The following is a 14897-nucleotide window of genomic DNA, read 5'->3' on the forward strand; positions in this document are numbered from 1 at the left end:
CTTCAGCAGGATCCTCATGATGGATTATGTGTTAAAATTAGAATCAAGGGGCTTAGGCAGTTAATTCTTCACTCTCTTTAAAAGTATTTTGCATGATCCTTCCCTCAGATTGGCCCACCCAATCTTGGGCTCCTCCTGGGGCAAACATATGGGAGGCCCTGAACACAAATCCCACAGGATGGGCAGGTGGGGATGGGTTGTGAACCTCATTGCTGGAGGGAAGAGGTCACTGATTGCCTAGAGGATATTAACCTTAGTGGGAGAGGTATTGGGTCTTAGTCCTCCCCTTCTAGATCCATTTCTGAGAACAGAAAGGAGCAACATGGAAACAATACCTTATGGGATGGGAAAGTGAAAAGTAGAGTATCCTTTTCTTTTACTTTGGATCCAAGTATTATATGCCATTACTGAAAATATATGGCATTTATGAGGCTCAGGAAACTAAAACAATCTTGTTTTATAACTAATTCTCAAAAGGGTATGAGAGTATCATGATTTTTACAGGTGAAAAAAATGTAGGGTGAATAAACCTCATGCTCTCTGGCAGCAAATCAGCATTGGAATTGGGAATAGGCTCCCTAACCAACTATCTCCATAAGGAGTTGTATTGGTAGTCTAAAGACTCTTCAGAAAGCTGCCAATTCATACTTAGCTTCCAAAAATGGATTATGAATTGGCCCTCTCACAGCTATTGGGTTCCTGAATGCATTTGACACTGAAGTTCCTACTAAAATTTAGGAAAATCTATATATATTAAAATGAATCCTGGGATGCAAGCTATAATCTCACATAGGATAATTACTGAAATAGTTTCCAAAGGCACTTTTTAACCTGAGCATTTGAATGTTTGTCAAAGGCCAATAAATTGTTTAATGAATCGGATAGATTTAACATTCATTAACACTGACAATGTGGCCTCTATTTACATAATTAGGGATCAGTTTAATGAGATCCAAGATGAATCGATATGATCCAGAAACTGCCGATAGAGCTCTATTTGATCAAAAAATTCTCCTCAGAGAGTGCCTGTGTGGTTTGTTGGCCTTTAGGTACTATGGATGGCCTCCTTAGTCCAAGAGCACTGTTAATCTCAGCAGAGCAGTGTTTGTCTCAGGGGGAAGTGTCTGCGATGTTATCTCACCAAAGGGACTGACAGACTCGTTACAAAGAGGTCTCATACTTGTGCCTGACTTCCTCCATTCCCGCTTCCATTGCTGCCTCCACTGCTACCGCCTCCAACACCTTGTTTGTGCTGCTGGGATCCCGTCATCTCAGCCATCCGCCTTTCCATCTGCTCCAGCCTTTCCAGGATGGACATTCTGAACTGGTTATCTAGGACAAAACAAGAAAAAGGGTGAGGTTGTGTCCCTAAAGAAGAGATACTACCAAGTGACCCTACTAGTGAACATGGATGCTTTGTGATAGGTTTTCATAAAACACTTCTAAAAGCCTGTGAAATTTGCTGTTTCTTCCTTCTCCAGAGCAGCAGTCAAACTTTGTTGAATTTATGTTTATGTTATCATCTATAGACCCAGAACAGTTTTTAGATTAAGGGGAACTCACTGACACTAGCTGTCCTTTATGCAATTTCTGGTAAGCTAATTTTCTGGCTGCCTAATTGCTCTTAGGTGTGCAATTGAAGACTGAGGTGTTCAGAGTGACATGGTGAAGGAGACTTTGGTGTTTGAGATGAAAGCTAATATAACATACATCTAGAAGAGGAGATAATCCTGACAAGAAGATGTTGAGATGGGATAATCATTTTTATTTGAACCAACTGAGCTTCACCAAAGACCTACAAGACTGAGCTCATCCCTGAAAGGAGGACCACACAAAACACTTTAATAGAGAGTAGAGAATTAATTGCCGTAGCAGGGGCTAGACAAATGAAATTTAAGTCACACAGTTAGGAAGTGTCTGAGGCTAAATTTGAACCTAGGTTCTCCCAACTCCAGGCCTGGCTCTCTTTTCACAGAACCACCTAGCTGCCCCTTTCTCTACTTCTTTAGAGAGTACCGCCATTCCCTTAGTCACCCAGGCTCAACATCTCAATCATTCTTGACTCTCTCTTCCTGGCCACCCCCAATAGTCAATCAATTGCCATTTTCTGCCTCCGTGCTTTTATACTCGCTGTTGCTAGGTGCTGGCATAAACTTCCTCCCTCATGTCCTCCCGTTGGCATATGTCCCTATTAAAAATAACTGAGATATATGTATATACAGATGTACACTGCAGTTCTGCAAAGCTCTTTTTTATACTTTATACCATTTGATCCTGATAAGAACCCTGTAAGGTAGGTATCACAGGTATTATCCCCATTTTGCAAATGAGAAAACTGAGGCTCCAAATGGTGAACTTATTTATCAGTGGTCCCAGAGATACTAAGTGTAAGAAGTAGGATTTGAACTCAACTTTTCCTGGGTCCAAGTTCATTGTTCCTATCATTCTTTCTGGGGCCAACATGCTTCCATGAAGTCAGTTTTGATTCCCCTCAATTAGAGAGGATCACTTCTGCTTTCATCTTCTAAAGCTACTCTGTTTGGCATGCTCTATGTTTTAAATTCTTATTTGTGTTCTTTGTGGGTGTGAATTATACCAGTTTTTACCATACTCTGTTTGTTCTCTAGCACAGGGCCATGTACACAGCAAGAGCTTTGAGAAAGAGAAGCTTTATTAGCTTTCTTGCTTTCTTCACTTTCCCATGGAGTCCATGATGATTCATTTAAAAAGGACTTGTATGGCTGTTTAGGTGTGCCTGTCCTCTTTCACGTAATAATATCAGAGAGTTCTAAGAGCTTTAAGGTTTACAGAATGCTTTCTTCAATACGATCATGAGAATAAGTGAAAGGAAGCAGATATTTCATTCTCATCTCTTGGAAGAATGGTGCTGATAATACTTAGAGGACCTACCTTGTAGGGTTATGGTCAGGGAAATGTTTTGCAAAAGTTACTGTATAAATGGGAGTTAGGAGGCTCTGTGAGGTTGAGGGATTTGCCCAGGGTTACACAATTAGCCAATGTCAGAGCCAGGATGGACCACAGAACAAAAAAATGGGAGCAGCTGATAGAGATTATGGATAGGAATCAAAAGACAGGGCTGAAATGTCCAGACATTTCAAATCAATCAATCAATCAATAAACATTTATTAAGTGTCACTATGTGCCGGGCACTATACTAAGCACTAGGGAAACAAGGGGAGGCAAAAGACAGCCCCAGCCTTCAGGGAGCTCACAATTTAATGGAGAAGACACCAAGAAAATAATGATATACAAACAAGGTACATACAGGATAAATAGGAATTCATTAAAAGAGGGAAGGCACAAGGATTAAGAGAGCTTCGGAACGGTTTCTTGCAGAGAATGGGATTGTAGTTAGGCCTTAAGCCAGGGAGGTGAGTAAGTGAAGATGAGGAGGGAGAGCGATCCAGAAAGCCAGAGAAAATGCCCAGAACTGAGATATGGAGGGTCTTCTTCATGAAAACAGCCAGAAGGCCAGTGTCAGTGAATGGAAGAGTTCATGTCAGGGAGTAAAGTGTGAGAACAATGGAAGACTGGAGGGACTAGATTGTGTATGAAGAGCTCTGAATCATAGGCAGAGGACTGGAAGTGATAGGAGCCAATGGAGTTTATTGAATAAGGGTGTGACCTGTGCTTTAGGAAAATCAGTTTAATGGCTGGATGGAGGATGGATTAGGGTGGGGAGAGATGAGGCAGGCTGATCTGTCAGCTGGCTATTGTGACAATCTGGGCATGGTGGAGGACCAGTATCAGGGCAGAAGAGGAGGGCTGCCACTTTGGACATGCTGAGTTTAAGTTATATGCTGGACATCCAGTTCAGGATGTCTGAAATGCAGTTTTAGATGTGAGATTGCAAGGAAATGTTCCAGAAGGATCTAAGATGCTAAAGCAGCAGCAGGGGCTAGGCAAGTCAAACCACCACCAGTGCTTTGACCACAATCTCCATTCATACTCTCAAGGAGAATGCCTACTGCTATCTTTGAGGGCAAAAGTCATGGAGGAGAGGAGCCCACCTTCCTCATCATGACCACCAACAGGCAAAGAGGCCTAAGAGCTTTGGGAGTGGCAACACTCACCAGTGGCAACATCATTTTTGCTAGCATGAGCCTTAAAGTCATCATTTGGGGAACCAACTTCCCCATATCCAATCTTTTGCCAAGGCTTAACAATTTTGACTTCTTCATCTCTCTCCCATATGGACCTTTCTCTCTCTGACAGTATCACCACTATGGTACAGGTCTTCATCACCTCACACTGGGATTCTCCCTCTCTCCTCTCTCTCTCTCTCTCTCTCTCTCTCTCTCTCTCTCTCTCTCTCTCTCTCTCTCTCTCTCTCTCTCTCTCTCTCTCTCTCTCTCTCTCTCTCTCTCCCCTCCTCCTCCTCCTCCTCCCTTACCTTCAGTTTTAGAATCAATACTATATGGTTCTAAGGCACTAGAAAGGCTAGGCAATGGGGGTTAAGTGACTTGCCCAGGGTCACACAGCTGGGAAGTGTCTGAAGCCATATTTGAACCCAGGACCTCCCATCTCTGGGCCTGACTCTCAATCCACTGAGCCACCCAGCTGTCCCAACACAACTGGGAATATTTCAAAATCTTTCTGGTAGGTCTACCTGCCACATGTTTCTCCTCCAATACATCCTCCACTCAGCTCCCTAAAGCTCAAATCTGACCTTGTCAAACCAAACCCCTCCATTGCCCTCAATTACATTGACTCCCTTTCACCTCCAGGATCAAATATAAAATCCTCTCTCTGATATTCAAAGACCTCCTGTCTTTCTAGTCTTTGACACTGTATTTCCCACCATGTTCTCTTTAATGACACTGACTTCCTGGCTGTATCTAGAACAAGACACACCAGCTCCCAGCTCTGGGCATTTCCTCTGGCTGTTCCCCCCCCCCCCCCAGCATGGAATACTCTCCCTCTTCATCTTCTCTTCCTGGCTTCTCTGGTTTCCTTGAAATCCCAGGTAAAACTCCACCTCCCACAAGAAGCCTTTCCTGATCTTCCCTTAATTCCAATACCCTCCCTCTCTTGGTTCTCTCCGATTTATGTAGTCTCTATCTTGTCTCCCCCATAGAGAATGTGCCCCATCTTAGCACAGCACTTTGCACACAAGCATTTAATAAATGCTTTTATTCACTCATTTCAAGATGGAGAAATTAAAAATGTTGACTTGTTGATTCTCTTGCTGACTTCATGGCACTGGTCCTATGGTCCCATCCAAGTAGGAGAAGAATTGTTCTTAAGAGAATCCCATGTGCTTGCTCCCTTTCCTTCTTTTTCAAATGTAAGCCCAAAAGGAAGGACTGCAATTTTTCACTTTATGCAAACTGTGCATATGGTAGCTGCACACCAACTTGGTCAAACACACTAACCATACTGTTACAGTCAGAATAATTAATGTTTTATAATGCTTTAAAGTTTGCAAAGCCATTTACATATATTAGCTTGTCTGATTGTCATCCTCACCCTGAGAGGTAGCTGCCATTATTATCTCCATTTTACAGATGAAGAAACTGAGGTTGAAGTGAAATCATCAAGCATGTAGTGAATGCTTAGCATGTGTGATTTGCTCCACTAACCACTGGGGATACAAAGAGAGCCGAAAGAATTCATTTTCTTTTTTAAATGATTTTTTCCCTACCTTTTACCTTCTGTCTTGGATTCCAACCATTCCAAGGAGGGGGTAAGGGCTAGACAATGGGGGTTAAGTGAGAGGCAATGGGCAACCAAGATCCCGGGGAAGTTTGGAGGGCCAGCGACTGGTCCAGAGTTTCACAAGTGCACCGCCTGATGCCTTTTTGCATCTCCAGTGAAGGTGCCTAATAAAAGCCGATGGATTGGTTGATTGATTGTCTGAGAGGGGGATTCAAACTCAGGCTTTCCGCCCCAATGGAGGACAGCAAGCTGTGCGGGCCCCTTTGTTATCAGGAGGACAGTGAATCTGCACAGACTGCACCGAGTTTTCATTTCCCAAGCACGAAAGGGAAAAACAAAATGGCAGGCGGGGGGAAGGGGGGGACTTGTCTCTATTCTACATCGGAAATCATCTCATTCTCCCCAGAAAACTGGAGCCCACAAACGAAGGACTCCTCCGACCTGTCTCTGCCTTCACCTTTCGGATAGATTTGGATTCAGTTTGGCTTCTTGGTGATCCCTTTTCATCAGTGTGTCACTCTTTTTACCTCTTCCCAGCCGTAATAGGGAAAGACACGCATTTCGCTCCGGCCGTCGGAATGGCTTGGCTTTTAAGCCCATCTAACCACCCACTTATTTCTTCGGCAAGCCCGCAAATCTCCCTTCTATACAATTAGGGTTTCAATAACGATTGACTCGCTTCAGATCTCTCCGGACCCCCGCGGCTGAGGATTAATATTACATGAAATGAGAAGAAGAAAAAAAATGGTTGCGCTGCGTGCGCAGAGAAAGCTCCCGCAGCCCGGGCCGGCGCCGCAGATTGCCTGTTGCAGCCATGTTTCCCTCGCCAGCCTTTGTTCTCGCTGGGAGTGCGGCAGTTTGGTGCACTGCAGAGCCGGCCCTCCCCTCCCCTCCCCTCCCCTCCCCCCCTCCCCTGCCCCATTGCCAGGCTGAGCACGCACGCTGCAGAGACTGACAACTCCAGGCCCCTTCCCACCGCGCGCGCGCCTGTGTCAAAACACTACCATGTCGATAGCGCTCTCGTTCTGAAAAGGAACCCCGCATTTGCCGCAGAGGTTAATGGTTTTCCTGTCTGCATGTTTAACACCATTCCCCACTGCCGTCCAGTCAGCGCTTTCCTATTATTAAGCCGCTCAGAAGCAATTATTTGCCTCTTAACAAAATGATATCATGCTTAACAGCATCTCCGAGCCTCTCAATTCCAGAACGGGAAAGCAGCGACAATTAAAACGAGAAAATATTTATAAATACAAATGCAATGGCGCAGCCTAGCCGGGCCGCTCTGAGGGATGCTCTAAGCGCCCGAAAGCAGCCTGGGCTCTCCGATTCCAGCTCACTTCTGGGAAACAATCATTTGTAGCAACATCAGGCACCTGCTCCCTGGCTAGTCCAGCGCACAGTCAGTCGTTTGGCTGGAGGAGCCCCCTCCCCCGACGGGTCATTAAGTCCAAGGAGACAAGCCTCTTTATTTTGGTTCCATGCCCTCAGCGTGATACTGAAACTTGGCTAGCCACAGCCACAGCTACAGGATCCCTTTAATAAGATGCCAGTCACCGGGGAGGAGAGCAGGGAAAAACCTCAACGTAGCCTTCTATGTGGAGTTATTACTGATCACCACAATGACAAAGTCTATTTTCAAGAGATCTTCCCCTGGCAAATAAATAGCTTGCCTTGTCATCTCTACCTCCAGAACAAGATGTTAGATTAAACAGAAAAGAGGTAAATAAAGAAAAATGTAAAAGGTGAAGATTTCTAGTAAATATAAACATTTCTAATACATATTAGAATACGATATGAACATAAAATAAACAGCATAAAATGTTAGGACTTGAAACAGAATATGTGCTGTTAGGACGCCAATGGACTCTGCTTCAGTGCCTTCCTATCAGGCTCCCCTCTAAACAAAGGAAGTGAAGACTCAGCAGTGGGAGACTCCCAGCCAAAGGTCTCTCAAAGAGCCCCGCAACACTTTTGCTGGGAATCTGTCTAACTGGTCTTATCTGTAGTGTGGCATGAACAGGGACAAAGGCTCCTGCAAGTGAATGGGGTTGGGACTCACACACAAGCTAAGTAAGGCCCAATGAGTCTGAGGATTCTAAACAAAGACAGCCAGGACCTCTATCTGGCTTGCTCTAAAAGAAGGATTCCCAGCTCCTGGGGCTTCCTGAAGGTTTCTCCTTAAAAGTATCAGGATCTATTGAGTAGGAACCACTGCATAGGCAAAACTAAAGCCACTGCTTTATTGAAAAATGCTAAATTCCCAGTGGAATTGCACTTGGCTGGGGGCGGGGGGGGGGGGGGAGGAGAGGAGGGAAAGAACATGAATCGTGTAACCATGGAAAATTATTCTAAATTAATTAATACAATTTTCAATAAAAAAAAAAGAAAAATGCTACATTGGCAAAGAAGTCTAGAAAGTGGAAAGAGTAGATTTTTGGTCTATAATGCATGTTGACTTCCTGTAGGTTTCTAGTCAACAGTAAAAACAACAAAAGTTTTTTGTTTGTTTGTTTGTTTGTTTTTCCCCACAGAAACATCACTTGCCTGGTACATTTGTCCTGAACAAAATCAGAATTTCTAGTTATTTTTTTCAAAGAGCTATGTCTTCTATAAAATTGTACAGATGGGACAAGTCTGTTCTACCACAAAGCTGTCAATGCAAAGTTTAGAAGTTTATAACCAGGTCCCCAAGGGAGAGCAAGGAGCCACAAAAAGATTGCTATGATCAGGAATTTGTCATCAAGAGGTCAGCCTACTTGGGGAAAGGCCTCTCCCTACCTAGAAGGCTGCCTTAGAATTCATGTTGCAGATCACTCAAAGGGCAACAAAACTGAGTAGACTGAGTAGGTTGAAACATGAATGATACAAGAAAAGCAAGCAACATCAAGAATATCCTTAGAGAGATGAACTCGGGGAAAAGGGAGTGGGCCAGCCAACAAGCAAGAGCTGAGGATCACCAAGAGACAAGCTACAAAACGATGGTGTTGAGGTCTAGAGGAAGGCCTGTGGCAAGCAGGGGCAGATCGGAGGGAGGATTTCAGTTCTACCAGATGAGAAATTATAATTGGGTGGGATCTGCACCACATCAGTGAGGTCATGGATTCCTTAGAGAAACAACTCTGACTAAGAGCTACGAAAACATACGGTTCATGAACTACAGGAGTTTAATTAGAACTTTTGCATAAAATTTTAGGGCTAGAAGAAACTTTAGAAATCTTCTGGTCCATTACCCATATTTTATACTGAAGGAAACTGAGACCCAGGGAGAACGCCCTGCTCAAGGTCATATGGTGGCTCATCTATGACAAGAACTCAAACCTCACGGAATTTTTTTGATTTTTTTTGTCGCCTCTGTTTATTCCAACAACATTTAAGTTGTTAATTGTTATTTGTACTAAGATCACAAGTCACTCATCTCATAATCATCTTATGAGGCAGGTGGTATGAATATCATCTTCCCTGGAGTACCGTGCTCTTTCCACTACAATCATTACTGCCTTCCCATGATTTGTCTATTTCTTTGCCTTCACATTTGCATTGGACATTCAGAAGATACTTGCTAAAGAAAAGATGTTGGATAAACAACCCTGTACTGTTGGTTTGATGCTCCATGGATTCTAGACACCTCTTGGACACAACTCATTCCTGTTGCTGAATTTAAGGCATAAAGCAGGAATAAGTGGCCTCTAACATTCCTTCACCTCCTCTGACTTGTTTGAATTTATGCCTCTTGTGCCCTGCCTTAGCCCTTATTCCCTCTTCCATACCTGGCTGGATGAACATTTTTGTAATTTATCCATGTTCTCCTCTGTTCCTTTCAGCCATTTACCTTTGAGGGTGGCCTTTGTTCATCCCAACCATAACTATTCCTCTCATTGCTTTTTCTCTTAATGAAGAATGACTCTTCTTCATAGCTGCTATCCTATATTCCATCTAAGGGTCAAGTTGGCTCACTGGAGGAGAAGCAGCATGGGATGGATTTGGAATCAAAATGCCTGAGTTCAAATCCCAGCTCAGCTGCTCGACATCTTGGGGGCTTTGGGCAAGTCATATTTTTCAGTGTTATATATTTTATTTAAAAATTTTTAATTTTATTTTATTGTTATGCAAAATATACTTCTATATTGGTCATTGTTGTAAAAGCAAACCCAAACATAATAAAAACCGCAACATAAAACCATAAATATATTGATGTGAAAAGATGACTCCAACAGTTCTTTCTCTGGAGGTGGATAGCATTCCCTATCCTGAGTCTTTCAGGATTGTCCCAGAAAAGTACATTTCTGGGAGTTTGGGCAACTCTATTGCCTATTTATTTATTCAGTTATTTATTAAAACCCTTTCCTTCCATCTTAGAATCAATAGTGTGTATTGGTTCCAAGGCAGAAGAGTGGTAAGGGCTAGGCAATGGGGGTCAAGTGACTTGCCCAGGGTCACACAGCTGGGAAGTATCTGAGGCCAGATTTGAACCTGGGACCTCCCATCTCTAGGTCTGGCTCTCAATCCCCCGAGCCACCCAGCTGCCCCATCTATTGCCTATTTAGACTTAAGGTTCCTCACATTTAAAAAGAGAGGTTGGTACTGATGACATGACACAATTTCTTCCCCAATTTCACTAATCTGGGAAACTTCCATTTGTTCTCCACAGGATACATCATCCCTATAGAAAATACTCCCAGACACTTTTAGTATCCTTCTTGGTTGCTCCTTCAAAAGCCACCCTACTTGCTTCTAGTCCACCTGCCAAGACTCCACGACTCCTCTCATTACCCGCTTTCTCCTTGTCAACTAAAGGGGTCTCGGGATCTCTACTCTTGACCTTCCACTTTCCTGCCAAAGGAGTGCATCTGTGTGTGTGTGTGTGTGTGTGTGTGTGTGTGTGTGTGTGGTGCCACAGAACTTAGGGACACTTCCCTTGGAGGCGGGCCCTACTTTATTTTTCTCCAAGCACAAGTAGGATCAGCTTTTATGCAGTGCTTTTTACACATGGGGCAACATCAGGTGCGATGCACAAATAATTTCTATAGTTCACATTTATATCTTGCTTCAAGGTTTGCAAAGCACTTTACACCCATTATCTAATAATATGCTACTTAAAACAACTCTTTGAAGTATGTATTATTGTTATCCCCATTTATACATCAGAAGATGGGCTCAAGGAGAACAAGGGACCTGTCCAAGGTAACAACTTATAAGGCAGCTGAAGTGGGAATCAAACCCATGTTTTCCTCCTGGACACCATGTCTCCTCCTCTACTTGTTGTCATGTGGCGCTCATGATTCTGGCAACAATCTGCTATGATCTCTTCTCATTAACTCTAGACCTTTCCAGTTATGACTCCTTTAATAGGGGTCAGCGTCCATAAAGTGGGGGGCCATGGAGTAAATGTGTGGCCCAGGAACTCCTACCTCATCATTCAGGACACTTTAAACACAGACAAATCGATGATGAAAGTCATGCTATCTTATGCAAAAAAAAAAAACAACCCAGAAATCTCAATGCTTTATTAAGCTAAAACTGGAGGTCTTGTGAGTCTCATTTCTAGAAGACTCCCAATATTTCAAAAGGTAGGAAAAACCACTTACCATGCTGAAAAAAGAATCAGAAATTAAACTCTCTTTTTAAAAATATAACCCCTTACCTTACCGTCTTACCACTGAAGGGTGGTAAGGGCTAGGCAATGGGGGTCAAGTGACTTGCCCAGGGTCACACAGCTGAGAAGTGACTGAGGCTAGATTTGAACCCAGGACCTCCCATCTCTAGACCTGGCTCTCAATCCACTGAGCCACCCAGCTGCCCCCTAGAGATTAAACTCTTGATGGAGACACACAGTCCATCTAGGACATGAAAATCCTTTACCAACCATAACCACAACAATGTGGGACACTTCTACTAGGCAGTTAATTACAAATCTAAAGAAGCACATACATATATGTGCATGCACATAATAGGATCATAAATCCACATGAGCTTCCTAGAAGAAAAAGAAACAGCTGAAAAATGGCCCCAAACCTATTTCAATAAGAAACACAATCTAACACTTTATACACAAACATCAAATATTTAACATTAGCTCTTCTCCAACTGTTCCCTAGAGGCCTCGTGGCACGGGGGAAAAGCTAAGTCTTAGAGGGAAATCTGGGTTGGTATTTCAGTATCTATAAGGCTGAGAGTGGTGCTTGGCAGTTTTTAAAATGATTTTCCATTCATTCAGCTCTATGACCACATAACCTTTCAGCCTCAGTTTCCTCATCTGTATTTAGTTGAGGATTCTATTAGAGCTGGACATGCACTCAGGCCCGTTCCAGAAAGAAGGCTATTGGCTATGCATGTTCTTTAGCAAGGAGCCCAAGCTAGAAGGGGCTCGAGTGCTAACCTAGCTCTGTGGGAAGAATTCCCACCCAGTTCTCCCCTACAGTAAAACCAGGTTTGCTGGTGATAATATTTGCCCTACTTATCTTAAAGGGTAGTTGTGATAAAGATGCTTCATATACTTTCAAGTGCTATAGAAATCTGTGTTTTATTATCATTGTTATAAAATAATGCCCCCGATACTGATATGAATACAATCACTAACAAAATGTTATCAGAACATGTTGACAGGAGAAAAGGGAACTTAAATGAAATCTGTTTTTAAAACTTGAAGTCAAAGGCATTTTCTTACAAGCTTCTGGGCACTGGAGTTGGAGTCTATAATTGAGTGAAAGTGAAAAGTTGTGTTGTTGAAACAGACTCAACATGATCCAGCCCCCCTTCAAGTGGCACCTTGGATGGTTTCTGTCATAACCTGTCTCAGTTTCACCAGCTGAATGAACCTCTTGCTTCTTGTACACTGGAAAATTCCAAAGAGCTTTGCATACTGCTTCCTATGAACTTAATTTAAGTATTCTTAGCCACTAAGTTAACCCACAGAATCAGCTTTCTTTTGGGTGTTATTATAAGTCAGACAGCATAAAGATAAAACCTGTAAATAATCCGAACTAATCTCTTTCTCCATTTTATGCTCAAGATATGCTCCACTTCCTGCCCTGAGTCCTCTCCCACCTCCTTCCCAGCAGGTTCATGTAAGGAGAAAAGATGGGATGGGTAGGTAGAAATACCTTCTTTCTTCTTCTTTCTCTCCAGAGAAGAAATGATAAAAGGAGAAGAAAAAGATGATTATGTATGACTCAGTCCTGAATAAGTAGAAGCCCGTGTCAATTAGAAGCAGATCTATGGCATCTAAAGGAGATTAATCCTTCATCAGACAATGGTTTCTGAACTTAAGGGATTTTATGGGAATTGCTAAATTCTCAAAAATTAATTTTTATCGACCTCTTTAATTTCATTTAAAAATGTGTTTACAGTGGGGCAGCTGGGTGGCTCAGTGGATTGAGAGTCAGGGCCAGAGATGGAGGTCTTGGGTTCTAATCTGACCTCAGACACTTCCTAGCTGTGTGACCCTGGGCAAGTCACTTAACCCCCATTGCCTAGCTCTTTCCACTCTTCTGCCTTAGAACCAATATTCAGTATTGATTCTAAGACAGAAGGTGAGGGTTTAAAAAAAAATGTGTTTACAGAGTTTGTTTTGGCACATCAGACAGTTCCCCTTCAGCACCCAAACAATGCAACCTTACCCTTCTACAGGACATTTCCTGAAAGTTTCTCCTTTTTTTGTGATATTGGCTTTAATTTTTATAATACACACCATATTATTTTAAATATATGCCACATAGAACTATTAGGATCATTCATTTAGAGGCGGCAAGTACACTTGAATTGATCAAAGGCATCACTTTACAGACAAGAAAACTGAGGCAAAGAGAGGTTAAGTGACCTGCCCAAAATCACACAGAGAGCAGACTGAATGAACAAATGGGGCCGTGACTCCCCTCACATTGTGCTGCTTCATGAAAGCAAACAACGAAAATATGTGCCAACTTCAAAGAGACATCGATCCTGGGAAGCACCGGAATTTCAGAACGGAGGTGACGGGGTCAGATCACTCTAAGCTGAGTAGAGGCTGGATTGGTGTGGAGAGACACTTAAGGCAGGGAGACTCACCCCAGGGTTACAGAAATAGTAGGAGAGCCTGCGCCAGGCTGGCGGCTCTGTGAGCAGAGAGGGATGCATTCAAAAGAGGCGATGGAGGTCAAGTTGACAGTACTTGACAACAGACTGGCTATGTGGGTGAATGCAATGGAGATGTAGAGAAAGACACTGAGGTTTTAAGTTTGGGTGACTGGGAGGATTGTCAATAGTAAAGTCCAGAAGAGGGAAGGATTTTTGGGGGTGCAGGGGATTAAGTTCTGTTTTCGACATGTTTGAGACGCCTGTGGGACATCCATTTCAAAATGTCTAAGAGGCAATAATGCAATCTGTCTTCTACAAAGGACATTGCTTGAAAGCTTCCCCCTTTTTACCTTTATTATATATAATGTATTTCCTTTTGTCATTATCTTTCTAATTTTTATAATGTCTAGTATTTCCTTTTATCATTATTTTAATATTTTTATAATGCCCAGTATTTCCTTTTATCATTACTTAATTTTCATTATTTAATTTTTATTGCAAATATAGTAAACATGATATTTTTATAATCCACATTGTATGGTATAAAAGTGGATATCAGGAGAGAGGTCAGAACTAGACAAACAGAGGATCTGGGAATTGTCTGCATAGAGACGAGTGAGAATTGAATCCCTAGGACCTGATGAGATCAAATGCAGTTCCCTAGCCAATGAGTGTCCCTCCCACCCCGCAAAGAAAAGGCTTAGTGTCTAATTAATTTTCAAGGCTACAGTATCATAGATGACCATATCAGACAGTATCCTATCCCAGAACCCTTCTGTTAGAAATCAATTTATTTCATAAGAATGCTAACTCTTAGTACTCGCTGTAATAACCCAGAAGGATTTCAGTGATCTGTAGTGGACTTCAGGTGGGTTATACATAATTAGTAATTCAATCACCTGTTTTAATGGGGAAATAGAGTATTCAAAATGATCAAAACCCAATGGAACAGCCTTGAGAAGCATGTGAGAACGCTCTGAGGGCTTTCTTGGCTGTCTTCCATTTCCTATCAGTCCAGGTACAAAATGATGTAACCACAGCATATCTTTGTAGAAATCTGGCAGAAAAGCTCTGAGGAAAATGAGATTTCTCCACAGACATGAATTTGAATTTCACACTAATGTAGCAAGACTTTTTTCATCCACTGAGCATGACATGAAAATACC

At 42.6% G+C, this 14897-nt stretch overlaps 1 protein-coding gene across 30 annotated transcripts in view; it reads right to left on the bottom strand.

The window, feature by feature from the left end:
- The window catches only part of CAMTA1 (calmodulin binding transcription activator 1), a 1356239-nt gene that overhangs the window by 35322 nt on the left and 1306020 nt on the right, over positions 1-14897 (bottom strand). For all 30 annotated transcript variants that reach the window (XM_056795879.1, XM_056795869.1, XM_056795868.1 and 27 more), the window contains one exon: positions 1181-1332. In XM_056795879.1, coding sequence (XP_056651857.1) covers positions 1181-1332 — 152 coding nt within the window. The remainder of the gene's footprint in view (positions 1-1180; positions 1333-14897) is intronic.

This window comes from Monodelphis domestica, chromosome 4, assembly GCF_027887165.1.
Source record: "Monodelphis domestica isolate mMonDom1 chromosome 4, mMonDom1.pri, whole genome shotgun sequence".
NCBI lineage: Eukaryota > Metazoa > Chordata > Mammalia > Didelphimorphia > Didelphidae > Monodelphis > Monodelphis domestica.